This window comes from Agelaius tricolor, unplaced genomic scaffold, assembly GCF_023055355.1.
Source record: "Agelaius tricolor isolate 1412-34295 unplaced genomic scaffold, bAgeTri1.0.p SCAF_3, whole genome shotgun sequence".
NCBI lineage: Eukaryota > Metazoa > Chordata > Aves > Passeriformes > Icteridae > Agelaius > Agelaius tricolor.
The window spans coordinates 44,107,572-44,134,470 of record NW_027269263.1 but is presented as its reverse complement, the minus strand read 5'-3'; the positions used below and the strand labels follow the sequence as shown (position 1 = coordinate 44,134,470).

General features: G+C 38.1%; 1 protein-coding gene across 1 annotated transcript; it reads left to right on the top strand.

Annotated features, from left to right (window-relative positions):
• Positions 1-675: 675 nt before the first annotated feature.
• Positions 676-26,899, top strand: PPP1R3A (protein phosphatase 1 regulatory subunit 3A). The gene is made up of 4 exons (XM_071424322.1): positions 676-1,469; positions 21,924-21,982; positions 22,090-22,226; positions 24,440-26,899. Exons 1-4 carry the CDS (start codon positions 676-678, stop codon positions 26,897-26,899), a joined length of 3,450 nt encoding a protein of 1,149 aa, XP_071280423.1.

The following is a 26,899-nucleotide window of genomic DNA, read 5'->3' as shown; positions in this document are numbered from 1 at the left end:
TTCATAATCTAATTAATGGTGGGCTCAGCCATATTTACAATGGAACATTACAAGTTCATTTCCAGTGTACTCATCTCAATGTTTTACTGCATTCCTGGTTCATTGAAGTGGTGATGGCCACTTCTTAGCTAGAAGAAGCTGACATAGTCCTAATATCTGGCTCACTGGGTCAGCATGGTATAAAGTTGGGGCAGAATGTGACATTGCATTTTATCTGAAAATATTGAAAAAATGGCCCTGAAAATATATATAGGAATATTTTATCAATATAGAAACTTTTAATATTATGAGGTATACATCCTAATCAGAAAAGAATAGCTCCTCATTAGTGCAATATGATGATTTTCTTGTGCAACATAAGTTGATCATCTTAAAATAGCTCTGTGCAATTTAACAATGCAAAGAAGACAGTTTTTAAATGCTGTTCTTCTTAGCACATAGAGCCACATAAAAATAGGGAATACAATATTTCAAATGTATCACCAAAATTGTAACATCTAATACTGTCAGATGGAGAAAGGCCAACATAGTTCGCACACCATAGCATCTATTAATAGACCTGACTCCCTTTTGCAATGTCAACTGTAACATTAATCCTTGTTTTAAATCATAGTATCTCAAATAGCAGCTGCTACTAGTTGTACAGTTCTCTTTCAGTTTATATCAGAGAGCCCAATGGAGTCTTTTGAAGGACCTCGTGAGGTTAACAGGGCTAACTTCCTACGAGTCCCCACGGGAAATGATTCCACTTCAGACGACGAAGATGTTAATATCGACATTAAACTTCGTTTCTCCCCATGTCCCCGAAGACGGAATTCTTCAGCTTCAGAGGAAGAGGAGGCAGATACTCCCACCAACATCTCAAGAAAAGTTTCATTTGCTGATGCATTTGGGTTTGATCTTGTCTCTGTTAAAGAGTTCGATATCTGGGAATTTCCTAATACAGGACAAGAAAATTATGTAGAAGATGAAGTTTTCCCTCAGGATGAATATTTTTTCTCCCAGCAGTTTACATTACCTGCTTCTCAAGAAGAACTTTTACAAAAAGTGCGAGAGCAGAAAGTAGTGTTGGAGTCAGTCGTGCTCCTGCCTGGGATTACCTGTATGAACGGCATTATACGAGTCCTCAATGTATCCTTTGAAAAACAGGTGTATGTTCGAATGACATTGAATAACTGGCTCAGTTACTATGACATACTCGCAGAGTTCATGCCTAATTCTTGTGGTAGTGAGACAGATCAGTTTTGCTTTAAGATTTCTGTGGTGCCTCCTTTCCAGAAAGATGGAGTTAAGGTGGAATTCTGTATCCGCTACGAGACATCAGTTGGTACCTTCTGGGCAAACAATGACGATAAAAATTACACACTGATTTGTCACAAGAAAGAAACTGTGCCCAAGGTGGATAATAAATCCCAGAAAGAGGCTACAGATAGGAGTCTTAAAGGCTGCTTAAAGACAACACAAAGCAGGTGAGGTTGCACCTTAATTTTTGGTAATTCAGAATATAGCTGGCTACTTCTGACTTTCTTGTGTGCTTACTTGAGTCAAGACTGCCCATGTTATTTTCTTCTATTTTACTTTTGTTTTGTAAATGAAAAATTAGACCAAGACTTGTTTCAGTAAAGTGTTTGTATATATCAGCCAGTGATTTTCTGCAGACAGATTAGTTTAGATAATAATTTTATGCATGGCATTCATTTGAAAAGCAGTGTGAGGGTCTATAAACCCTCTATGCACTGTGTACCAATTCTGATCTCTGTAGTACAGAAACTGAGCTGATGTCAATGGGATTGTTGTTCCAGGCTAAGGTAGCTGTACAGTTAAAATAATTTGCATCCATTTCCTTTGTAAGTCAACAAAAATTTAAAAGCAAAACAAAAGCAGGGTTTTCACACAATTTATTTCATGGTTCTTTCTCTACATACAATTATTAAATCAGAAATGGTACTGGTGGTTCATAAAGCAGAAGTGGATAACTTAGGGAAGAATCCAGCAATTAAAATAGCTGGTACAAACTTTTCTGCATGTGGTTGGGCTATTCTGCAAGTTGTATATTAGGGCTATAATTCCTTTTCCCTGCCACTGGTTCATGCTTCTGTTTCACAAATGGTGAAATGAAATATGTTTTATAAGGCAGAATTGGTAATATATTAAAAAATGCATAGAATTTGTCTTCTATATACCATACTGTTCTGATTAAATATAGACAAGTAATATGTTAATTATAAAGTGGCAATTGTTAACTTATACTCTAATAGCATAGAAAGAGAGACACTTGAGAATAGTCACTTCTGTTTTCCTAATGTTTTTAATTATGTTCTTTCTGTTAGCAAAACAATGTTGCATGCAAAAATCTAATTCTCATTTATTTTCCTCCCCAAATTTACTATAAATCATTTGGACTTATGCAGAATTAAATCTGTATTTTACCTGCAATGTCCTCTTCCATACTCAGATGTCAGAACTAAGTTAACGTTGTGGTTTTGAATTTATGTTGGGGTTTTAGTTCCCATACTCTTTCCAGACAAGAGAGTGCTGTTTGATTTTGCCGGTGCCCTTGCACTGGACTGAAGTGGTAGGGAAGGGGGAACAGAGCTTCAGTAGTGGTGAGAGCTTAAGGAAGAGTGAGACAGCCAGGGCTTCCTCTGTGACGAACTTTCATTCCCAAAACCAGACTTGCTGTGCTGGGAACTTCTGCCAGCCCTAATCACACGTTAGCCCTGTGAGGAGAGGTGCACAGTACAGCTTAGGGCTTGTATCAACACCACAGGGTAGGAGCCACCCCAAAGCTGGCCCAAAGTCCGGTTCATAGCCAGTCCACAAAGCTCTCCTGACAAGTGTCCTTTGGGCCAGCTCTGGAGCCCTCAAGATGATACTTCCATGAAGGAACATCCCAGTATGTCAGAGCAGAGGGAACAATGCTTTTACAGGTCCTGTGTTGAATTCCTGACATTTGTGTCAGGTTTTAAGGAGTGTCACATGGCCTGTTCTGGACAAGTAGGATAGCCCGAGATGCCCTGCAGAAGGGCTGTGATATCAAACACCATAGGCATGTGCAGGCAGTATGACTCCAACCTGAGCTGAGGTGGCCCACAAGGAACAGATGATGGACATGGAGAGCTGAGTCTCAATTTAGCGAGCCCTGGGCTTCCAGATGGTTTCAGGAATAACCTGAAAATTTAGGTACCATTGACATCTAAGGTCAAATGACTCCTACAGGTTTAATTCCCTAAAGTTTCTCATGACAGGCATAATGCTAGCAAAAGTTGTAGAAGCCTTCCTTCTGGGGGATATTCTTTTATATGGATATATTAAATGATTTATGTGTAAGTCAGACAGGGTGATTTTAAAAAATGGGAAAGGAGATAACATGTCTTCTTCTCAATATAAAATTACCTTATCTCTAATCAGACTTTAAAAGTTGCCTCCCTCTATGTTAGACTCAAGAGGAATGCATCTGTGTGCATGTGTTTATACATATGTGTATATGTATGTATGTATACATTTATGTGTATATATTTGTTCAAATAGACACATATACACATGTATGTTTGAAATATTTAAACCAAAGTGGTTTAAATTCTTGTCTACATTAGGATCTACTACACATTTCTGTCAAACAATTAACAACCATGCACTTTCAAGACTCTCTTTAGTGACAGAAAAATGTACCGAGAACTTACAATAAATGCAAGAATGAGCTGCAACTATCTTTGGAATATTGTTTCAGTGGTCACCAAGGCTTCTGAAAGACAGTTCTGGCAGTATGTAATCCAGGACTAATTTTATGCTACAGGGACTTTGAATTCACAAGAGTCACAGCTTTTGCCAGTGCAAATGAGGTCAGCATCAGGGTCTTTTGTTTCAAAAGAACTAAGATGCCAACTTCCATTGCTCGCTTGTTTTTCAAAGTGTCTTGGTACATGTTGCCCCTTTGAGTGAGGAGGAACACCCTGCAGACATCTGCAAAAGTACCTCATTATTCTCCTTCAGACCCTCATTAAAACTCCTTTGCTTTGATATCCCAAAAAAAAGCACAGGAAAAACAAATCCCCCAAAATTGGCAAAGTGAGGCTGCTGATGTGCTGTTACTCCTTCATCTTGCATTGAGCAGTGCTGCCCATTTACCAGCTCTCCTCCACCAGCCCATCTCTCTCTCTCCTCTCAATTTGGATGATAAACTCCACAGCATTTCTATGTGCTATGCTGGCTGGTTGTAGAACATTTAGCAAAGTGGGGGAGTCATCGAACACAACCAGCTTGTCCTTGGAGTTGCAGCATTACAAATAGATAGAAGTAAAAGCAATTTTATCTATGATTCTCACAATAAAGTGACAGGTAGGGAATATTGCTATCCATACCCATGAGTTGGACATCTTAAATTAAAGATTTCTTTACAGCAATCTGAACAAAAGGATAATTTTAAAGGACACTCATTTAGGGCTCGGTTTCAAATTTAGAAACTTGTAATAACATTTTAATTGTTTTTTAACTTCTGGCTCTGAGATATTTATACTTTCTCTTAAAATGTGCAATTTACCTCTGCAGCTATAAAATAAGACAGGACAGGATCATGGTTTTTAAGCAGAGAGTCTGATCCACTTTAGGGCATACTTGTGTGGCTCATTAAATGTCATTAGCAAGGATTAGTTATGTTAGTTAACTGAAAGGAATAATATTCACTTTCAGAGTAAGTTACTGGGGAAACACAATAATATGACTATTTCAAGTTACCATTTAGAACATGATCCAGGACTAAGATGAGTGAATGAGGCCAATAGGGTGTTCTGACACCATTATTAAGAAATAAATTTTAAAAATGAGCTTAACCCTCAAAAGTTGCACCTGAAAAAAAATTATAGTAAAAAGCAAAACTGCATCAAATAATTAATGCTGAAAACTGTCTATATTTGGATATTTGGAACCACATCACTTAAAAGTCTGCCTCTTCATTTCATGTTTCATTTGCTTTTGCTTCTGTGTCTAGGTATGAACCAATAATCTTCTCTTAAAGTTTCATAACGTATTTGGTTCTAGCTATATTTTAACAATCTAAAATTATTTCCTCATAAACTTTAACAATTTTTATGGTTTTCAAAAGTCTTCAAAGGATGCACAGGGACAAAATACAGTTTGGGAAAATAATGTTTAAATTAATTAATTTATGCTTGGGTCTGTATGAAAGTGTTTGCTTAACTTGTACATAGTCAGAGATATACTTTAGGAGAAAAATTGAGTCCTAAAATTGTAAGACTCACTGGAAGAGGAAAATCTTCTACCAGTAAACAGGCCTAATTTCCATTCTATTTATAAATATAAATAAAATATTTACACATAAAATTATATATATATATATATATATACATACAAGCCAGAAAAATGTAAATTAATTGCATCAGCTCCACTCTTTTCTCTTTTTTTGACTCTCATGCTTTTGGGATATGGATGATGATTCTGAACGTGAATTCTTCTCAGTCCTCAAATTTAGACCATGTGATTTTATTGTGGACCAGGCTTCTGCATTGGTCTGATCAGACAGGAGGTGGTTGGCTGCTGTGTGAGGCAGACTCCTGCAGATCATGCTGAAAGGTGCAGAGATAGAATTATGGCAGCCATGTCCCCTGTCACTGAGGATGCTACATCCCATTTCTGTGCTTGGCCTTGGTTTGCCATCTGTCCAGAGCACAAGTGACAGCACCAGGAAAGCAGCTGATAAGCATGAGAATTGCTTTACAGGAGGGTACCGTGTTTGGACTCCTGTCCTCTGACAAGGAAGGGGAACGCTAGCATTTTTGTCACAACTGGTAGAGTTATCCTCCCTTAGCCCTCTGAGCCAACAAATATATCACTCTGAACTGATCCACAAGTGTATCGCTGTGATCCAGCTGATATTGATCCTATGCCTTTTTTTTGTAGTTGCTGAACCGTACCTTTTTTGAGTGATAGGGCATCAATTCCCATTCCTCCATGATGCCACTTTGAAACACAACACAGAATAGGGCAATGGCTCTTACAAGAGCTGCTCTATGACCACAATGCAAAAGAAGAGATTAAAACCCATGTCTGTGGGCTGCCAATGCCAACTTTGACAGCAAATATGCTGAATGGTCTCTAAGAAATTGCCAGTGAGAAAAGTTCTTCTGTGCATGAGTGCCTTTCCTTCTTCAAATGCTGATCATCTCTTTCTGATGGGAGGCAAAGGAGGTAGAACTTGCTGAAGATGCAGCTTGGCAGGACTGCATTGTGCTCACTGTGCTCTGTCTTCCCAGGCAGATGGCAGACCAGTGCCTAGGTTGTGCTGGAAATGCAGTTTTGCTCCTCTTGGCTTTTCCCACAAGCTCATGATGTGATTAAAAAAAAAATCAAAGGCTTCTGACAAAGATGTTTGGAAATAATCTCTCATGCATTTTGCTATGAAGAACAACTGTATCATTCCCATCTGGTCCATTTAAAATATGGCATTTGAATTACATTCCCTTTTAATCCTTGTTCTTTTGATTGTGTGTCACCATAATCAGGAAGGGAAAAGAAGAGCAGGAAAGGTGTTAAAACACACATCTTCTTTGTGTACCTCTGTTTAATCTCAAGGTTGTTTCTGGCATTTTAAGTCACGAGTTACATCTTGATCAGCATACAGATATGGGGTTTGACTAAAGTTTATTGCTATTAATAGGAAGTGACTGCAGTCACTGTTTTTACCAGAGAGCAGCTGCTAGAGAAGCTATCCATTCACAGGGAGCCAGCTATGAGGAACACTCCTCTCTCTGTGTTTAATGTGACTTAGTATTCCCAGACCTTCTCTTGCCTCCTGGTCATTGCCAGCCTTTCTCAGCTGTAGAATTAGGTAGGACTGGAACCAAAATAAGACTTTTCTACATACTTGAAGATCATGATTATCAGGGACACAAGATAATTATTTAAGGTGCTCTAAAATATATTATTCAGACAAGTGGGATAAAAGCAAGCTGGAGAACTGAGTTTGACTCAGCATTAGGAATGCTTATTAACAGCAACTCAAGGGCTATCTTTTGAGGAAATTGCTGCAGCCTTACTCTCCAAAGTAATTTAAAATAAGCTGAAATAAACCACTTGAAAAATATTCTATAGAGAACAATCCCACTTGGCCAGAAACTATGATCAATGTTTCTTTTCTGTTTAATCATATTATTTCAAAATCTGGACATGTATACTATTTGAAATATGAAACGTATTAAATACCCTGAAGATAGATATTTAGGTTAATGGCTTAAGTCTTTGAATGCCATCACAGAAGTGTTAAAGAAAGAGGTGGAACATGTGGATTAGAATGGCATGCACAGACAAATAGACACATTCTTCCCATACTTGTGGTCTCCTAATTGGAGAGTACCTGAAAGCTGAAAACCTGTCACATTTTTGCTTTTGTGTGCCACCCTTCTGCCATCCATTTATTGCACTAGAAATATTTAAAGAAGCTTCTAAAACTTATAGGAACGACACATGAAAATAACATGTTGTTGTACTGACAATCCTAGCAGAGTATTTACACTGGAATTTATTAGTATCAGTGGTTTCTTGTTCATTTCCATGATCTACTTTAAAAACTGCTCTCACCAATGCTACAGAACAGAAATTTGTGTTCTATTGTGTGGGAAATATTGGTTGCTACAAAGCTTTTTCAGTTGTTTGCATGAAATCATATAAAACCAGTGCTCTAATTTCTCAGCCATCATAAGTACTTGTATTATCCATGCATTGCTTGGCTTTACCCTTCTAAGATTTTTCTCAGTTGCTACAATTTCATCAGCTTATTTAAATATACCAATACTGTAACACTACTATGGCTGACTATTAGAACTTTTAAATTCAGCAACTGGCTTGATCCTGCAATAGGCGTAATAAATAATTTAATGAACATCAGGAGTCTCACTGAACTTTGTAGAATTCTTCATGTGTAAAACAATCCTTGAATGTTAATATTTACAGGACCAGATGCTCTTTCAGATTGCTGGTAAAGGACCTTTGGAAAAATAGAAGGACATTGCTAAATGAACTCCTGTATGTTCAATGATTCTTTTGTTTAGGAAGATATCTATTTTGCAAATTGAACCAGGCTGTAAATGACCATTTCAATACTCTCTCCTGTCCGCCATTCAGGTACTACATTTCATAAATGTTCACTTGGAAAAAAAATTGTTCCATTACATTCAACTTGACTCTTCTAAATGTTAGTCTTGAAAAGATGTTTAAAGTTAGTGCAACATTAGCTGAGAGCACTGGAGTCATATTTAATCATTGCAATGACTACCAGTGTCATCTGAGCTGTTTATTCTGATTATGAACTTTAAGCCGTGATCCAGTCCCAGCACCTCAACCCTGACATTGAAGCTATAGATTCAGCTGCAGTGTAGGTCCAGAGAACCAATTGCCCATGGTATTTTTAAATTTTAATCCATATAAAAAGTTGATTATCTTCTCATCTACAAAAGGTGGGAAAAATGGTCCAAACAAATACTTTGAAAGTTAAATGAAGTCCCTGCCTTAGGGCAAAGGAGAGGGTAAGACCTTTCAAACACTGTTGGAGAATGTTAGAAGTGGCTATTTGATCCCTAGACCTTCAGTGACACACACAAGAAGTATTAGTTGACATGCCAAAGCATAATAGGGGGCTTGGTTTTCTAAGTGTCTTTCCACTCTCCTCCTGATTAGTGAAACCAGCTGATACTCTGACACTAAACCTGAAGATTTATTACTGCTGGTTACCAACTGTAGTCCTAAAGGGCACTGGGCTACACAATTGAGTGGGAGCTAGGCAAAGCTGGCAGGTTTTTCTTGCCTTGCACTTAGGTGCACCAAGTGGATTGGCATTTACATTTTGTTTTGATGCAAAATTGTTGTCCCTGCAATAACTTTTATAGATGCTGGGTGATAAATACAAGATTTGCTAGGCTGAGACACTTCATATTGTGGTAGAGAGTTGGGGAGTTTGTCAGTCTCTGCAGCTACCCTAGTAAATCTGAACCAGTGTCTCCTAAGTTTTTTTCCATATCTTCTTGATAGAAATATTGATACCTATCACACAGCTGCCTTCTTGCTGTGTGGTAGTAAACATGTGAAAAATGAAAAAAGCTTATAAAAGTCTCTTGTCATGATGACACCTGGGATTTTTGTCCTATTGAGATACTTACTGAATTTACAATTGCTTCCCAAGATTTAGATCATAGTTCCCTCTCTTAAGAACAACTGTCTAAGGTTTTGTTTTTGTTGTCACCCTTTCTGTTTTCCTGCCCAGGAGTGGTATCTGTGTCTTAGTCTCACCTGGCTGCTGTCTATCTCTCTACAGTCTATCTGAGGCACTTCCCACCTTCTTGTATATGTGCCTCTGCACACTGCAGGCAGCCTCTTGGAAAATACTCTCTTCTGACACCCCAGGAAGAGACTGCTCCTTCTCTATTTTTCCCCTGTGAGATTCAGAAAAAGACCAGAGGCAACATAGGTTAATGTTTTTCTCCTCTCAGATTTATCTAAAATAGTCAAAACTTGAAAGTTTCTTTCCTCCAATATTTTAAAGCAGTGGGAAAAAGAAGCATGAGAAGAATATTGGCCCCAGCTCCTTACTTTAAAACCATTTTGATATTTGATCATACCTCTTCCAGACAAAATAGTGACCTATGAAGCATATCCTCTCACATTAGGCCAAGCCTAGCCCTCAGAAAACTTGACTGCTCACTCACCTTTTTTTCAACAGCACGGCCCTGGAGATAGATATCCAAATAGAAAAGTCCTGCATTACTAATTCACAATGTATCTCTCTGTAGACTTTCTAACACTGCCCTGGAGAATCTTTTGAAAAGAGGTTCTCCATTTATTAAATACTTAGCCCATTCTGTCAAAAGAATCAATGAATTTTCTGACCAATCCACATGTAAAACATGTGTGTAACACTTCTGAACAAGTATTGCTTCAACATGGCTACGTGGATATCACAGTCAGGTACGACAATCATGACAGAGTTATGAAAGGATCTGAATAAAGTGGCAGCATTTCTGTTTGTACTTGCTATAACTTAATTTGAGGTATAACTGATTTCTTATGCAATGGGCTCTTCTGCAGTCTTTATACCTTTAGTCATGAGATTTGGGGATAGCCAGTGTTATATCAAAGCTGTATTTGAACCTGGCTCCAAATTGGTGTTGGGCTCCTGGTTCAGATTGGATGGCACTAAAATCTTCAAATGGACATATACATTTTTTTTTACACATCTATATTAAAGAAAAAAAGTATGAATGTTTTGCTATTAAAACTCAAGGTCTTTTTTAATGAGCTAGAAAATAAAGACTAATTTCTTGGGACTTTGTTTGCTTTGAGGCGATGATTATTCTCATCCCAAGTCAGGCCAATGCATTTTGTTCTGTGCCACCCATGTCCCTGCTTCAATCATAAACTAAGACTGAAAAATGAAAATATTAGTAATTGGAAAATATAATCCCCTGGATAACACCAATCCAATAATCTTAATAAAAATAGATTTATTACAAACATTGTCTGAATCCTACTGGGAATTATCTTTGCAGAAAAATGCTTAAATTCCCTTACAGCTGCTCTCTTGATCAAATGTCCCCCTTGATACTATTAATCATACCATATATTGCTTATTCTGAGCATCTTTTTCAACTTCACTTTCCAAACTTCTTTTCTAATTTCTCCTTGTGTAGAAGTTACTGACAGATCTTTATTGTCCTTTTTCAGGCTCACCTTTTGTCTTCTTCTGATAACAGCCCCTTTTCTTAGGTGAGAAGACAAAAACTAAGGGGTATTCCCTCAAGGTGAAGAAATACTACTGTTTAATATTGTCTTCCTCAAAATTCAAACATTTCGGTGGAGGCTCTTTGTGGCTCTGTTTTCATTCAAAATGCTTGTGAAGTTTGCTTGCCTGACTCTCCTGGAAGTGAAGTCTTCCATTCCCAGGGTGGTTTCCAAACAGCAGCTGCAGTGCCAGCCTCCTTTGCCATGCCAGCCAGCAAATGCCCTCACCTGCTGCTCGAACAGTGAGTGCACCACGCCACCTCCTGCCTCTGTCCTCTGCTTCCCGACTATCAACAAGGCAGCTAATTAGTGTCAGTCCCATTTGTTGGGTGACACCTATTTACTAAGAACTAGGTTGAGCCTTCTCTAACACTGCTGGTAGTTGAAGGTCATATAAGAAAATCAGTCTTGCCTAGATTCACAATTGGGGCTCCTATTTTACATACAGCTTCATTTTAATAGGATCAGTTGTAATGGAAATGTTTTAAAATATTATTCAGTTATTTCTGCTCAGTGTTCACAGGGCTCTTCATTTATAGATGTTGATTTTGGCTGCAGTTTTTGCTTCTGAATCCTTTCCTTTGTGGTCCAATCAGTTTTGAATCTAACATAATTTTAATTTATGATTACCTACATTTTTTACATTAAATTATTTTTCTGTTGTGCTTCTATTTTTTAAGTATCTCCTGAAATCAAATAATTGCATAAACAGATGGCCATGATACTGCCACACATGACATGTAATAACAGTGTTATGGTTCAGGCATTAATAACACGACATCTGCACAAGGAGGGATCATTTGAAGCCAAAATGCTTTTAGGTGGGAACTGGCCATATTTCAGGTAAAGCCACCTGAGAAGTCAGAATTCAGGAGTGCCCATTAGGAGCCTGGAGCAAGGAATGGTGCTGGCTCTGTGCAGCCCCACAGTTCTGTGCAGCCACACTGCTCTGTGCAGGCTTGGTTTGTCTCTAATTAGTGAGGCTCTTGACTTCTGCTATACTTAAGGTCTAGTTCCCAGCACTCTGCCCTGAGTTTTGGAAAGAGGCAGTTATTTCAGCCTGAAGATGCAGCCACTGCCCAGGCCCACAGCTCTGCCACCTCCCCAGCTGTGCTCCCCAACCCCTGCCTGAACTTCTGCGCAGCTCCATCAAATTCCAACACAGCTCTGACACCCCTAACTCATATTAAGATCATCCTTTTATAACAGTATGTAAAAGCCTGAAAACTACCTAGAGCATTTCCCTGAAAAGTGTTTTAGATGAGTACTTAGTTTCCTTGCAACTTGCTTTCAGAGCCACTTTAGAGCTTTTTCCAGCTTCCCCTGACTAATGGGTTTGGTAGTTTAGAGCTCACACAGGCTGCTCACACAAACTGCCCTTTGCTCTGCTGCTCATTTCATCCTCTCCTCTAAACCCTGGGAAGACCCTTCCCTGTTCTGATTTGATGTGTCCAGTACCTCTGCCTTCTTGGACAGCCATAATTCTGTGTCCAGTTGTTTAGTGCTCTCCCTAGGGTCAAATATTAGAACTTTATTTAATTTTCTTTTATGCCTATGTCTTGTCTCTTAAAAAAAGAAACAGAGGACTGCTTTATATTCTCAGGCAGTAATGCCAATTTTCTTGCATTTTCTTTATATATACCACAGGTTATATAAACCATAGGTTATATACACATCCTCTTGTAGGGTGCACATCTTTTTTTTTTTTTTTTTTTATGCACCCTAATCTTCATACACTCCAAGTCTGGTTTGAATTACTGAAATTCTTTAGCAATCATAGCAATAACCTTTTTCTGTATTTAAATGATTTCTAAGAAGAAAAAATATATTCCCTTAATTTCTGGCAAATTCTTATCAATACCTTTATATACAAGTTGCTATAAAGATTAGCTATTCTTATCTAATTGTTTCTTGGAGTTTAAGACAGTCTCAGCAGGAGTTGCTGAGGGATGAAACTTCTAATGATGATTTAAAGCAGTGAAGTGTGTAGGCTGAAACTGAAATAATTATTGCTGTAACCCTCTAAGCACTCCACGTTCCTCAAGAGAAAATACTTTGTTCAGAACAGACCCTGAACAACAAAATGCGAAGAAAGTAAAATAAAAAAAACCTCCAACCCTTGAAGCAGGATGATAATTTAGAAATAGAATCAGTATAATGTGTAGATGTTCTCAACAACTGCTCACAAATGCATCAGACATCACAATTAAAAGGAAATAATAATTATGGCCCCATTCTAAAGTATGGAATATTCTATTCCATTCAATAAGTCATGAACACTTTAAAACCATCAGTGTAATCTACAAACCTATATTTACAACATTAAACTGGATGTTCTGCCTTTTCAATAACTGTCATCTCATCTCTATTATTTTCACCTCAGACTCTAATTGTTTCTTTTATAGTAGCTAACCTACCAGTGTCCTTGGCAGTACAGTTTATGGCTCATGCATTTACAGTAATTGTTTGGGCAATTTGCCACACAGTATAACAATCTTCACATCACAATCAGTTTTTATAATAAACAGCATTAGTTGTGAAAAATACAAGTGATGCATGATTCTTATGGTAGATAAAGGGCACTGAAGATGCCCTTTAGAAAAAGAAAGGAAAACGCTCAAGCCTTGAACTACTTGAGAAAAATACTGGTGTCACAATAGAGCTAATTAATTTGATGGTACAAACAAGAGGGGGAAAGGGCCTTGCATTCATTAGTGTCAATTCCAAATGAGAGCATACCGTTCATAAAGATAATATTCTGCCTTCATTTAGATGAAATATGCAGGTAAACAGATAAGAAGCACCAGGTCTGGCAATAACAATGATTTTTCTCTTTAGCTTTATCAAGGCTCTTTCTTTTCTACAGACACGGGCGCTCAAAGCCTGGGCAGGTACAACGTGCAGGTAGCACTCTGGAGAAGGCCAGATCCTACTGCCCCCCAGCTGGCTGGCTCCGGTGAGGCCAGCACTGCCAGGCACTCTGGGCACTGGAGCCTCTGTGCATAGCTCTGGTCTGCTCCTGGGAAGATGAACATGCACTTTATGGCTTCTCTCCACAGCACACAGGTGGTGGCACACAGACGTGTCTCGCTGCACGCGTCTCTGCTGCAGACGTTTTGTGGCCTCTCGGTTTTCAAGAGTCCTGAAACAGGAGCTCAAGCACTGATCGGTGGGGAGGCCATTGGACACACCTCCAGCAGGCAGTCTTCCATGTTAGAAACTCTCCAGAGGAGAAATAATATATTTTCCCTCTTAAGGCAGCACACAGGTAATTCTCAGCCTCCTTGTCACCTCCAGCCACATCAGGGACCCTGGGTGGTGCTGTGGCACGGCCAGGCAAGGCCCCAGCAGGCACAAAGGTGGCTTCAAGCCAGGGCTGTAACTCCTCTTCCTGAGCTCAGCTCTGAATTCCCTGGCAGCCCCAGGGCCTAAGAACTGCATGCGATAATAAATTGTGGAGTTGTTTTATTCTCAAACTATAACTTCAGATTCTGAGAACACAGATATAAGTTTAGACGGGTAGGGAGACTTGTCCCCGTAGTGAGTTTTGAACTGAGCAATATGGAGGCAAGGAATGAGCTTGTCTTTACTCATTAAATATTTAGTTCATATATTCAGTAAGTGAGATAGAATAAAATTAACTATGGAGACACCATCACAAAAGAAGTCAAAGTCTACACTTTGGAGGTCCACATCAGGATCTTTGGTGGATCCCAAACCAGAATGAAAGAATGAAGCTTACTTTTTTTAATTTTTCTTTTCTATTTTAGTTTTTGATAGTACCAAGGGTTTTTTCCCTTCTTGCATTTTTCTCTCAGTGTGAATTGGTTTTGGAAATATTTTCTCCCCTGTCCAAGTGGTATTTTAGGACCATTACAAATAGAGCAATATTTTAAAGCAAGCCAATGTTATGGGGGTTATGTTAGTAAAAAAATACCTTGAATTCTTATCCTTCTGAGCCTTATGAATAATTGAATAGAACTTTAAAGCTCTGCTTAGAACTTTACACATACAAAATTATTCTTGATCCTTTCCAAAATTCCTTTTTCCTGAGAAATTCATTCTTGTTGCATGTTTGTGGATTTTGAATAGCATTGCATACAATACTACGGAATTTTATGCTTACATGTGGAAAACCTTTCTCTAGTTTCTCACCCAGGTCTTCAAGACATTTTGCAGGCTTTCTGCTTTTGATGTGTACATAAACATAAAATATTTTTTGTTGTTGCTTGTTTAAATGCAGATATTTCCTTCTCTACTTCTTTCTGAAATTACTGCTGCTAATGATACAAAAATAACCAAACTAAGCTGCCTGCCCTTCTCTCCCCATATTCCCTTTCCCTGCTCCATAGGGTTGCAGTTCTGTGTAGGATTGCCTGTTTGGCTCCAGTGACAGCTCAAACATGAGTACTTAACTGCCCTAATTTACTTTTTGCTCCTCTGCTTCTCAGTAAAGCACTGCTGATACATGTAACTATTTCATTTCAGGGATCTCACATGTTGTTTACATCCCAGTGGCATCATTCTTCAGCAAGGCTGGCTATTTTTGGCACTAGATCCAAAAGCACTAGTTGTATTGAAGGTTGCTGCTGTATGAGACTGCTTTTAGGCTTAGAAATCTGTCCTGAAATTAAAATGTAGCTATGGTTTGATTAACAACTTGAGTCTTGCCAGCTCTTTTCATGAGGATGTTTTAGCTTTACCTCAACTTCCATACATTCAATTCTACCTTCAGGGTAGAATTTTGATTTGGTTTGAGTTTGAATCTACAGTAAAATCAGAAGCATGAAAGAATCCACAAAACCTAAGACTGTTTTGAAATAAAATAGTGTTAAATTCTTTTTCCCTTTTACATATTTTAACTAAATATTTGAGAAATATATTCTTTGAATACTTTAACAACCTCATACCTCTCTGAATTTCAGACTAAATAATATTATCCCACGTTTTCTTTTAAATATGAGATAGTGTATAATTGATCAGGTTGCATTAATTTCAGAGTTTTTCAGGCACATTTTCATCTCTCCGTAATCCAACAATTTTGGCCTTTCTTTCACATTTTTAAAAATAAATATAATATGATTTAGATATGATCTAGCATAAGTGGATATAGCACAGTGGCACCTTGAGTTATACAAACATACAGACACATTTTTAGCCAAATATTGGTGTGTGAATTAAAATCATGACAAGCTATGATAAACCCCACCCATTATGAAGTTTGTTACTCCTGGCCATAGTCCCAAACCTATTTCAGGCCAGACCAAAACACCTCCTGCTCCATAGTTAAAAATCCTGGAAGCATAACTCCCAGGGCATATAGCTGCACAGGAGCATTTGAAATAGGGCTGGACTGTGACTATGGGATCATGAACTCTTATTCCCTTTGGAAATGTGTTGCATAATCTCATTCCAAAAAATATATTCCTGTTTCCACACTTGAAACAGTTCCTTCTCAGTTTCTTGTGTCTGATACACTGATAAACTACAGGATATTCTTTTCTAATGCTTACAGATCTTCTTTTAAGTTTTCACAACAAATGTTTCTGTCAACTCTTTATATTAATGCATTAACAGTCTTGCTGGTTTTTTTGTCTTTTGAGTATTTACCCCTTTGCTGTATCAACAGAGGGCATTTATTCCTCCTCTCAGACTTTATTTTGTTATGCTGAAAATAGAACTACTCAATCTGTCTACTTCATTAAAATAGATTTTTCATCCTGCCAGTCTTCCTCTAGTCCTCTTCTGAACATGTTTTAGTTTGAATCAATCTTACTTGGAAATTTTAGTCAAATTTTCTAGAGGAGTTATTATTGGTGCCTGGTGCCACAACATGGACATTTCTTGGAAATCTTTCATACCCGGGACGACCTTCCCATTGCTGCTGAACGTTGTTTGCCTTTATATCACAGTGTCTATCTCATCTCGCACCAGTGGCTTGGAAATGGTTTCTGGCAAAGAAACTGTCCAATTTTTCTTGTTCACCTGTTTCTTCTAAGTCCTAAAGCCTAGTTTTGTGGCATAAACTCTTCCTAGTCCCTAAATGTATAACCTGACATTTTATAATTTTGAATTTCATCCCTTATCTATTATTCTGATCCTCCAGGCCTCCGGTTTCTTTCAATCCTCCTCTGTGTTGGTGATGTCTCCCAACTTCCTTTCTACCATGGATTTAATTTAACTGTGACTTCTTGTGCTTTGGTCTGTAATAACATGACTGAGTAAGTCTGATTACATGACTTGTCCTCTCTGATTCCCCAGCCACGCCTGCTAGCTCCACAGCCCAGCTCCTGGGACCCTGCTTGGCACTGAGCCCCTCTCCCACAGCCCAGCTCTTCTGCTCATCTCCCTCTTCTCCTCTTTAATTAATAAATTTCCCATGTGGCTGCACAACAAATGCTTTAATGAAGTCCAGATAACTGATTTTTAGACAAGGGAAATATAGTAATCTTATCAAAGACAGATATTATCAGGTGAGTCTGGCATTTTTATGCCATTTTCCATTTATCTATATTTCTGTTCTCATTTTTATTTTAAGTCTATTGTGAAAACTTTTCAAAGACACCTGGGCCTGTAGTTGCCTTGACACTATTTCTCTTCTTTTTCCTAAATATAGCTTCTATTTTTCAACTCTTCTGATATTGTTACAGTATAGGATCACTTGAATAGATCTGAATAGCAAAGGCTTTAAATGAATATGTATTTTCCTCTGTTGAGTATCTCATATTTGGGTTGGAGATTATCTGTTTCTCTTAATTGGAGCATATTTAAACAACAAGTTCTGCTCCCAGACTGCATGAAATAATTAAATTTTCTGAATTGCTGCTCCTATCAATTATGCCCTGCAAGATTTCTCTTCCTATAAGAATCTGCCCCACCACTAGCACTATGGTAGAAGAATTTATGAGAAGTCTTTTGTTTGTGGAGTCATTTATAGATTATCTGAAATGTTGATGAAACCTCACTTCTAAAAAATTCTTATTTTAACTTAAAATGGCTAGTTCAAAAGCTTTGACATGTCTGAGTTTATTCCAACCCTTCATGAAGTCAAAGAAATATTGTTTATTGGCTAATTTTTTTGTTGTCACTTAGATATTTTCTGTCTACTCTTCACATCTTTCATTTAACATTTTCTCTCTGGGATGCCAATTTCGTATAACTTTGGGACTTCTGAACTCCTTCACATGTCAGTCTCATTTTCAGTCCTCTTAGTCCTACTAACTAGCCCCTGAACTTCATATTTTTTCTTTCTAATGCAAAATTACAATGATAACCTGTTTTCAGTCCTGACTTATTTTTATAACTCAAGACAAGTGAATGATAATTTCATCAAGAATGAATCATATGAGCATAGGTTTTGGGCTTTTTAAGCTGGTAGAAATTCAGAAGTTCCTGTTGAACTTTATGAAGAGGTGCCCCATTCAGCTGAATGAGAAAAAGCAACAGAGCTTCTGCAGGCTTATGGCTACTTATGCTGGAATGGAATTGCATAATCTGACATAATGGATTTTTTTTCTAGTTGCATTGTTCTAACAATACCTGGATGACTTAAAAATAAAATTTAACATTTTTTAACAGAATACAAATGTTGTGTCTCTCATCATGTAGGCAAATTTAGAGTATACTTCACAACAAAGTGCAATAATTAATTGCTGAAACAAAAACTTAATTAATATTCTAATTTAAAAATCTGCTCATGAAATTCTGATACTGATACCTTTTCAGAGAAATATGGAGAAAAAACTTACAAACTAGACAAACACTTTCTAATTGCCCTTGTTTGATGAAGGGGCTAATTTTTATTGGCTTTTGGGAAGTATTTCAGTCCTTAGGATATACAAATAGGCTTGAGGTTGTCCTGTAGTTATATGCACCCATAGCCTCAAAGTATCATTTCTTAAATTGAAGTAGTGATTTAAATTACTTTTGTTTTATGCTCCTTGTGATCCTCAAACACTACAGTATCAATATCCTTAATTTAAGCCAATTTTAAATTTCCCATGAGAATAATTATAGGAGGACAGATATTTCTGATCTAAAATTAAATTAAGTAAAATAACTGCTACATTGACATTCCCTGCACTCAGCTATTTGCAGGGCAGGTGTGCACAAACAATGGGGTATAAACCAGAAATCTTTATAAAATTAAGTGCAATAGGAGAGAAATTATGCTACAAGCCCTGCAGTGTAGCTGTGAGGCTGTGTTATCATTGCCATACTTCACCTGTGTTGCTGTTGTGAAAAGAAACTTGTTGACCAGGGCTGCAGATGCTACTAGAACAAAATTTAAGGAAAAATTCTGCTCTAATCAGCAAAAGTAAAACTGAGGGGCTTGGATCACACATACATTGAGTGTTACAGTCCCAGCCACTAAAACTCCATAACTACATTCCAGTTTGAATTTAGAGTTACAAGGTGAGAGTCATGCAGCTTTAGAAAATGGCCCAAGATGTAGGTTCAGGTTCTCTTTATGGTCAGTCCCTTTCAGAGGTAAAAAAGTGCCTTCATGGGATTTGTCACCCCATCTTGCTCATGATTCCCATGTTAGAGGGAGTGAATCTCCTTTTGGAAGTGATAATCTCTCACCTCTGATAATAGGGATGATATACAGGACTGCCTGAACACAGATGCTTAGAACAATAAGGCTAGATAAGGTAACACCATCCTGGCACCCATAATTATCCATTTTGAAGCATCTTTATACCTGTACATTTAAAAGTTTATAAAATAGGTACTCAGCCTTAACATCCTTATTCAAACACTGTGCCTATATTTTTACCCTGAAAAATTTAATTAAAAAAATTTAAAAATTCACTGCATCGGTAACACAGGAAATGGGGCAGAATTCAGTTCTCCTTTCTCCAAGGTATGAAAATTAAGCTAAAGAGTAAGGATCCTGCTTGTACATCCAACTACATCAGGAGTAGGCCAATCTGCCCTCCAGTTTTTCCCCAGCTGTTCTGTATTCTGGTAATCTGGGTATTTTTTGCATTAATGATGTGCAGTGGGGTTTTTTATCACAGGAGGGTGGTGGCACTGCTACTTGGATGTCACAGTAGTTGCTATGAACTCTAGCTAGCAGTAGAATGTTAAGCTGGATATAGGCATTAACAGTTCCCGTTCTTCTGGGAATGCTTCTTGCATGAAAAAATTGTCAAACTCTTGTTCCTTTAAGAAGTAGACAAAAGTCCCTTGTAGCAGCAAGTGGTGCCATCCCTGCTTTCCAAGAGTTGTGGCATCCATATGGCTGAACGCTGTAGGCAGTCAGCTGCATTGAAAGAAATGCAGACCCTTTAGAATGCTCTTTTTTTCCCCACTGGAAAGCAGTGGAAGGTTTCCTGCTGGGCCCATGTTGTTTTGGGATCATTGTTTTGGGGTGATGATTCAGTTCATGTGTTATACATGTCTTGGCTCCTAATATGGGGCTTTTTGCAGACACCCCAATAGCACCTAAATGTTTTGATGCATCTGTATCATGGCTAAACCCCAACCTACACAGTATCCAGATTTATGGAAGCAGGTGAGTGAAAAAGATGCAAAAGGGCAGAAGAAAATTGGGAACTAGATTTAACACTAGGCCAAGCCTTTGAACAGTAAAAAAAGCCCAACCAACAAAAAAACCAACCACCCTCCCAAAACCCCTGTGTATAAATAATAAGCACAAATGGTTTATATTAAAACCTCCACAGATCAACTCAAAAAGTTGGATCTGCCACATTTTTCAGAATTAAATGCAGATTATAGCAACTGCAGGCAGGGGAAAGGACAACTCAGTGTGAGTGGAAGAGTGAAAATCAAATGGAGGATATGCACATACCAGAATTCAAGAGGGACATGACATTCATAGAGATTGCAAGAATATTTAGTATTATTGCAATTAATGGTGAAAAAGAATCCCTGAGAGAGCATTAAATCTTGTGCTTCAAGGACAGCTTCTAACAAAAAAATGGCCGAGAGGAAATTTAAGAGGGCAGTGCCAATTACTTCAAGTATTTTCCTACAACAATTCTACATCTTCCCCTGAAGTATCTGATAGTGGCCAGTGTCAGAGATCAGATGCAAGACTGGCAAGAGCTTCTGTCTGCTTAGGCTGGCAAACCCTATAAAGACTGGTTTTTAAAAAGTTGGTGACAGTAGATGTCTACATTCTTTTAATAGTGTATAAATTTAGCATCCTCCTTCTGAATTAAGCATTTAGGTGGCAGAGTTAATGTTATATCAATTCAAATGAAAGACACTAGGAGAAAATAGAAGGGGAAAAGATTAATATTTGAAAATTAGAAAGTAATTTTCAGTAACAGAGGTGGACGGCTGGTTGAAAATCACATAAATTAAGACCTACAGAAAAAAAATTCTCCTCATAGAGGAGTCATTAGGAGTGATACAATAATTTACATTTTACATAAGTGACATTCTCTTAACATTTTTTTCCTTTTCCACTAAAAATTAGATCCCTATAAGCACACAATTCGAACTGCTAGCAGTTCAATTGATATCAGTTGATATTGATGAGGTCTGCAGGCACTCAGCATCTCTCTGTAGGTGTTTTTTGTGTTCAACCTGGCCTTTTTTTTCACTGCCAGCAAAGCAACAGAAAAAATTGCACTGGCTGAGGAAGGCAGAATTTGTTCCTGCTGGCCAGGCATAGTTTAGCAACAGGATTTATACACATGCAGGGAGAATATTTTGATTTATTTCAGGTAACAAAGATGTTTTTTTCAGCCATCTCTGTAAATATATAAATATTTGAAAAACACAAGCAAGAGGGAGTCCTGGCCTCTTGAACACATATATCCTTCCAGACCCTTGCCTGACCCCAAAATTATGCTCTCCTGTCACTGACCCATCTAATCACCTTTGTGCTGCTTTCTCAGAAAAGGCCTGGGAAAACCCATCAGATTTGCAATGTTATCTGAAGGTCAACACATTCTCATTTTCTCAGCCAATTCTTTCTTATGACCAAGCCTTAATATCAGGTCACTCAAAAAGCACTACATTTTATGTAGCTGTTATTTTCAGAATTTCAAATAGCATTAAAATGTTGTGTAATTAACCAGTAGTCTTTATATTTGAGTCTAAGGGGAATCAGAACAATAATTTTTGCAGAATAACACAAGAAGTTTCTTTTTGTTTCACAGAAAAGAAGAAATATTGGTAACGTCTGATGGTGGCACATGGAATAACTCAAGGACTTCAGGTACAACGCCCGGTTTAATTAGTTCTTCCTTACTGCACATGTTAATTAAAAATAGTGTAACAACCAACATCATGGAAATTATTCAACTGTTTTTTTTAACTCTTCAGACACAAACATACCAGAAATTGTTTATTCACAAGCAGAAGACAAAGACAAGAAACTAGGTAAAGAAAATATAAAAGACAAAAATGCAGAATACAACCAGGGTGATCACAAAGATGATGAAAAAGAATTAGAGTTGCTGGTAAGTGTTATACAATTATATCTACAGTATTAAATGATTTGAATCCATTTACGCTTCAAAGCTGGTGAAATGCCCCCTTTTAACAGAGCTGACTGATGTACTAATTTACAAATGTAAAGCCTTGGTCTGTACTTACACTGAATCTCTAACTGATTCAACAATAGAAGGTGCTTTGATTTCAGTATAGTGCATCAACTTTTTCTGGTCTTAAATTAATGACATATCCCTTTTACTTCTTTACCTGAGGCTCTAAAAGACAGTTCTAAGGAATTAGAAGGGTAACATTTAAAAAAATCTTCCCTCCTATTTTCTAGGATGGGAATATTTTTAAATATATGCTTTCTATTTATAATTTTTTTAATATTTATAGTACTGTTTACTTATGAGATTTTTGAAATTATAACAATAAGAGCATAGTAAGTATATATATATTTATATTAGCAGATTCTTCTGTATCAGTATTTTACATTATATTTTTTCCAATGAATTTCACACTCGGTGAACATTCAATCTATTTGGATTTGTGTGCACGCATGTGTGTGTGTGGTTTGCCTTGCATTTTTCAGTATGAAAGAAAAAATGGCAATAAATGAGACACATACAGCAATCTATTATTCCCAGTGTCTGTTCTCAGCTCATATCATTTGGGTGCACAGATTCATAATCACAGATTATAATAGCTATCACCTGTGAAAATGTGAATGCTGAATCAGATAAGAGAGAAAGATGGGAACCATTCTTTTTTTTCTTGCTGATGGAGAGAAAAAATTCCTCTCATTTGAGTATAAAATTTTCTTGTCTTTTACTTTAAAAAGTTGAAAATTGTTGCCTATTGTGGGACCTTTCACTGCCTGAAAGTCAACGTTTTGGTTCTTTTTTCTTTATGGCGAAATGTGCAAAGGAAGACCTCTAAATCCCTTGTTGTTCTCAGTCCACCCTTTTACAAAAAAGGGGATCAAATATAACCATTTGTTTATCAATTGCCAGACTTGTCCGTACAATAAATGAAGGGGGAGCTATAATTTAGATGTTAATTTGCACTGTGCGCTCTTTAATGAATTAAACAATGAAGGCTTATAATACATGGAAATAAAACCAAATCTTTGAAACACACAGGCATTGGCTCACAAGACAGCTGTGCAGTTGACAAGTAACATGAGCCTTATGTGAGAAGAAGGGGAAATCGTAAGATTTGCATATAATTATTGAGATCATGCAAATGTCAGTTATGAGGAGGGGAAAAAAACACAGGCATCTCACTGTTAAATCCTGACAGTTGGCATCACCGAAGAACTCAAATACACTTGAGCACTGGTTGGCAGAGGGTCATTAAAACAGAATTTGCAGAGACATTAGCTCCCTCACTTTTCTTTGAGTGACGTTTTACTATTAATAGTTTGCAGAGGCTTTGCAGAAAACATATTAATAAGAGAAACTGTAATGGGGGTATCTACAGCAAGTGCAAATGTATAAAGGGGTGCCCAAGAAGCTAGCCTCTAATTGATCAGCCAGTGCTATCAGTGTGACTGCTAAAGTGAGAAGAGAGTGCAGTGACAAGCAGGCATAGCTGAATAATACAATATGATATTTGGGAGCTGGGAGGGAGAATGATTAGTTTCTGGCCTTTTACTTCGCTAATCTCATTTCCAACTCATGTCTTACCAGATTGTCTAAAAACAGTCTGGTTTGAAGCCTGTAAAATGGTCCCTGAGAGAAATGAAGCTCAGATAATCCTTACAGTATTTGTCAGTGTGAAATGTGTCTTTGTTTTACTGGACAATACTGTACATTACCGGACACTGATGTACTGTATCAATGCCCTTGTTTAAGCACCAGTCCTCCCCCCTCACCCCATGGCTTCCTCTCTCCAAATCAAGAATCCAATGCATAGTGAACAAATTAGCCTGCCTTTAAGGAAATATTCTCTTCAGATTTAATTTGTATAAAATCCACTAGCAGCTTACTGAACTCATGAATAAAGAGAGAGGGTTCTGAACACTATTTTATTTCCTGCTCCTTTCAGCACCACCATAAAGCTCATTACCTATGTTAAAAAATACACGCAATGCAAATTTTGCAAATGGTTTGGAACATGTTTCCATAAAAGCTTTGTTACTGAAAACAAAACTTTCCATAATGAAATCCTGCCTCCTTCATTCGGCATATTTTTGCAAAGCATTTTTTCATCATTCTTTTCTATTCTATTGTTTCAGTTAAATCAGCACTTCACAGGAGCTAGAGGTACCTCTTCCAGAGATGAGAGGAATTTATATACAACAGAACCAATTAATTTTCCAAGTGAAACTGAAAGATTGGTGAAAAACCTAACCTGTATAGAAAGAAGCAGTGACTTGCACCCCGTGCCTATCGGTTCCTCATCTGAAAACACTTTACATGCGATAGGAGAAGAATTAAAAGATAAAGCTAAGTATTCTGTAAAAGATTATAATAATCAGCTACCAGGGAAGGAAGTCACTGCTGGCTCAGTAAACAGCTATGAGCGGTCCTTGGAACATACTGGTACCAGTGAAAGCCTTTTATCGGCAAAACATTTTCCTCTGACAAAGCAGAATGAGGCTACCAATGTTATGGCTACTGGCTCAAGCCGACAAGGAGAGAGGCACACAGATATTTCAAAAGATGAAATAGACAGTTCCTCGGGAAGTAAGATGATGGAGAGGTTATTCATCAGTGAGGATGCTGCTGGTACCTCAGAAGGGGCCTGTGAAACGAGACCAGAAACCATTTCACCAGAGCATGACGAATCCATGCAATTAAATGCACACATAGCAAGGGCGCTGGATGGTAATGCTAATCCAGCTCTGGAGCACCAGGCACCACAAATGTCTCACCAAACTTTGGATTCATTGTCGCCAGATGCTGACAAAAATGAAGGAAAAATCAAGATGATTGAAAGCAAAGTTCAGGTACACTTAAAAGAAGATTTGTATGCCGGCACTTTTGCATGTGCTGGTGTCTCAACAGATTCCACACAAAAAAAAGGAGTTAGTGAAATGTCAGATTTAGGGAAGCAGAAGAAAGTAATTGAAGTAGCAGACTTGACATCAATCGGTGAGGAGGAAGCTTCCAAGCCTTTCAAGGCACACAGGAAACACAATGCCAAAGCCCTGAACCCAGCACCTCTGCCAGCTGAGAACAAGCAGGCACCGAGGGCCACCAGGGTGGATGAAAAGCGACCTGAGGACACTCAGGAGCACAGAGGATTCAGGAGATTAAAAGACAGAGAGACAGACAACATAAATAAAGGGAGACCAATCGGAAGGGAAAGCGAAGCAAACTTTGCAGAGCAGAGGTGGCAAGAAACGGGGAGTGAGATTCGGTGGAGAGTGAGGGAGACCATGGAACCTCAGACCGCGACTTCCACAAAGGAGCTGTTTACCTGCCAGGAGGCAGAGAGTTGTGAAAAGTCTTCTGTCTCTGAGCAGGGTATTACAGAGAAAGCAGAGGCAGGTACAGCTTATATAATTAAAACAACATCAGAAAGTGCTCCAGAAAAAATGCCTGGCAGTGAAAAAGCAGTAATTGCTAAGCTACCTCGAGAGACTGCACTAAGTGACAGGCCCACAGAGGAAAAGGAAACAGCGTTTGATACACATGAAGGGAGAAATGATGGTTCACATTATGCTCTTTGTCAACTCAACACAGTGGGTGTATTATATGACACTGAATTTGAAAAGGAATCAGTTTTAGGTATTTATAATGCATGCGTACATGAAACACTGCAAGGAGAAACGAAGTCTGTCTGCAATAGCAGGGAAAAATGTGCCAAAGCACAAGCAGACAATATTCTACCTGTAGGACAAGCAGTAAAGGCTTCTGCTATGGAAAGGAAAGATTTGCAGGAGGGTTCATATTCAGGAGTACCTAAAAGTTCCCTGAGCACTCAGAAGCCTCTATACCACGAGAAAGCAGAAGAGCTCTATAGGGAAGAAAGGGATGGTGATACACTTTCCTGTTTCTGTTCTAAAGCTGAAACAAAAATGCCACCTTCTGGTACAAATACTGTGCCTAGTTACCATTATAAAAGCTCATCAGTGCCATCTTCAGAAGGGCCCACCGTGGAAAAAGGCATGGAGCACCTGTGTAGACAATTTGAATCCAAGGTTGCTGCTGAATCAAGGTACAATTTAAATCTAACAAATGAAATAACATGTCTTAACAAAAGCTTCTCTCCTGAAGTTGAAAAAGGAGAAGTACCTTCTGCTTCAGACTCAGCAATTTCTGGAGAAGGAAGAGGAAGGAATACAGGTCAATTTTTCTGTCAAGCAGAGCTCCAACAAGAGAGGTCATGGAGGCCAGAAGTTTTAATTAGTAAGTCTACCAAAGAAAATGGAGGAAAAGACTCTCCAGCTGATCATTTAATAACAGGGGGGAAAACACTAAACTGGCTTGATGACTCACAGAAAGAAAGCCAACACGCTTCTGATTCTGCAGATATTTCCAACCAGAAGAGTGAAGCATTTAACTTACCTAGGGAGTCTCCAGGTTTAAAACATAATGCTTTCAAAATATTCTATTTCTTCTTGTTTCTTCTATTTGCTGCAACACTCTACCACTATGATTTGATGGTCTGCCTTGCACTCTACCTGTTCTCTTTGTATTGGCTATACCATGAAGGAAGAAGAAACAAGGAGTCTATTAAGAAGGAATAA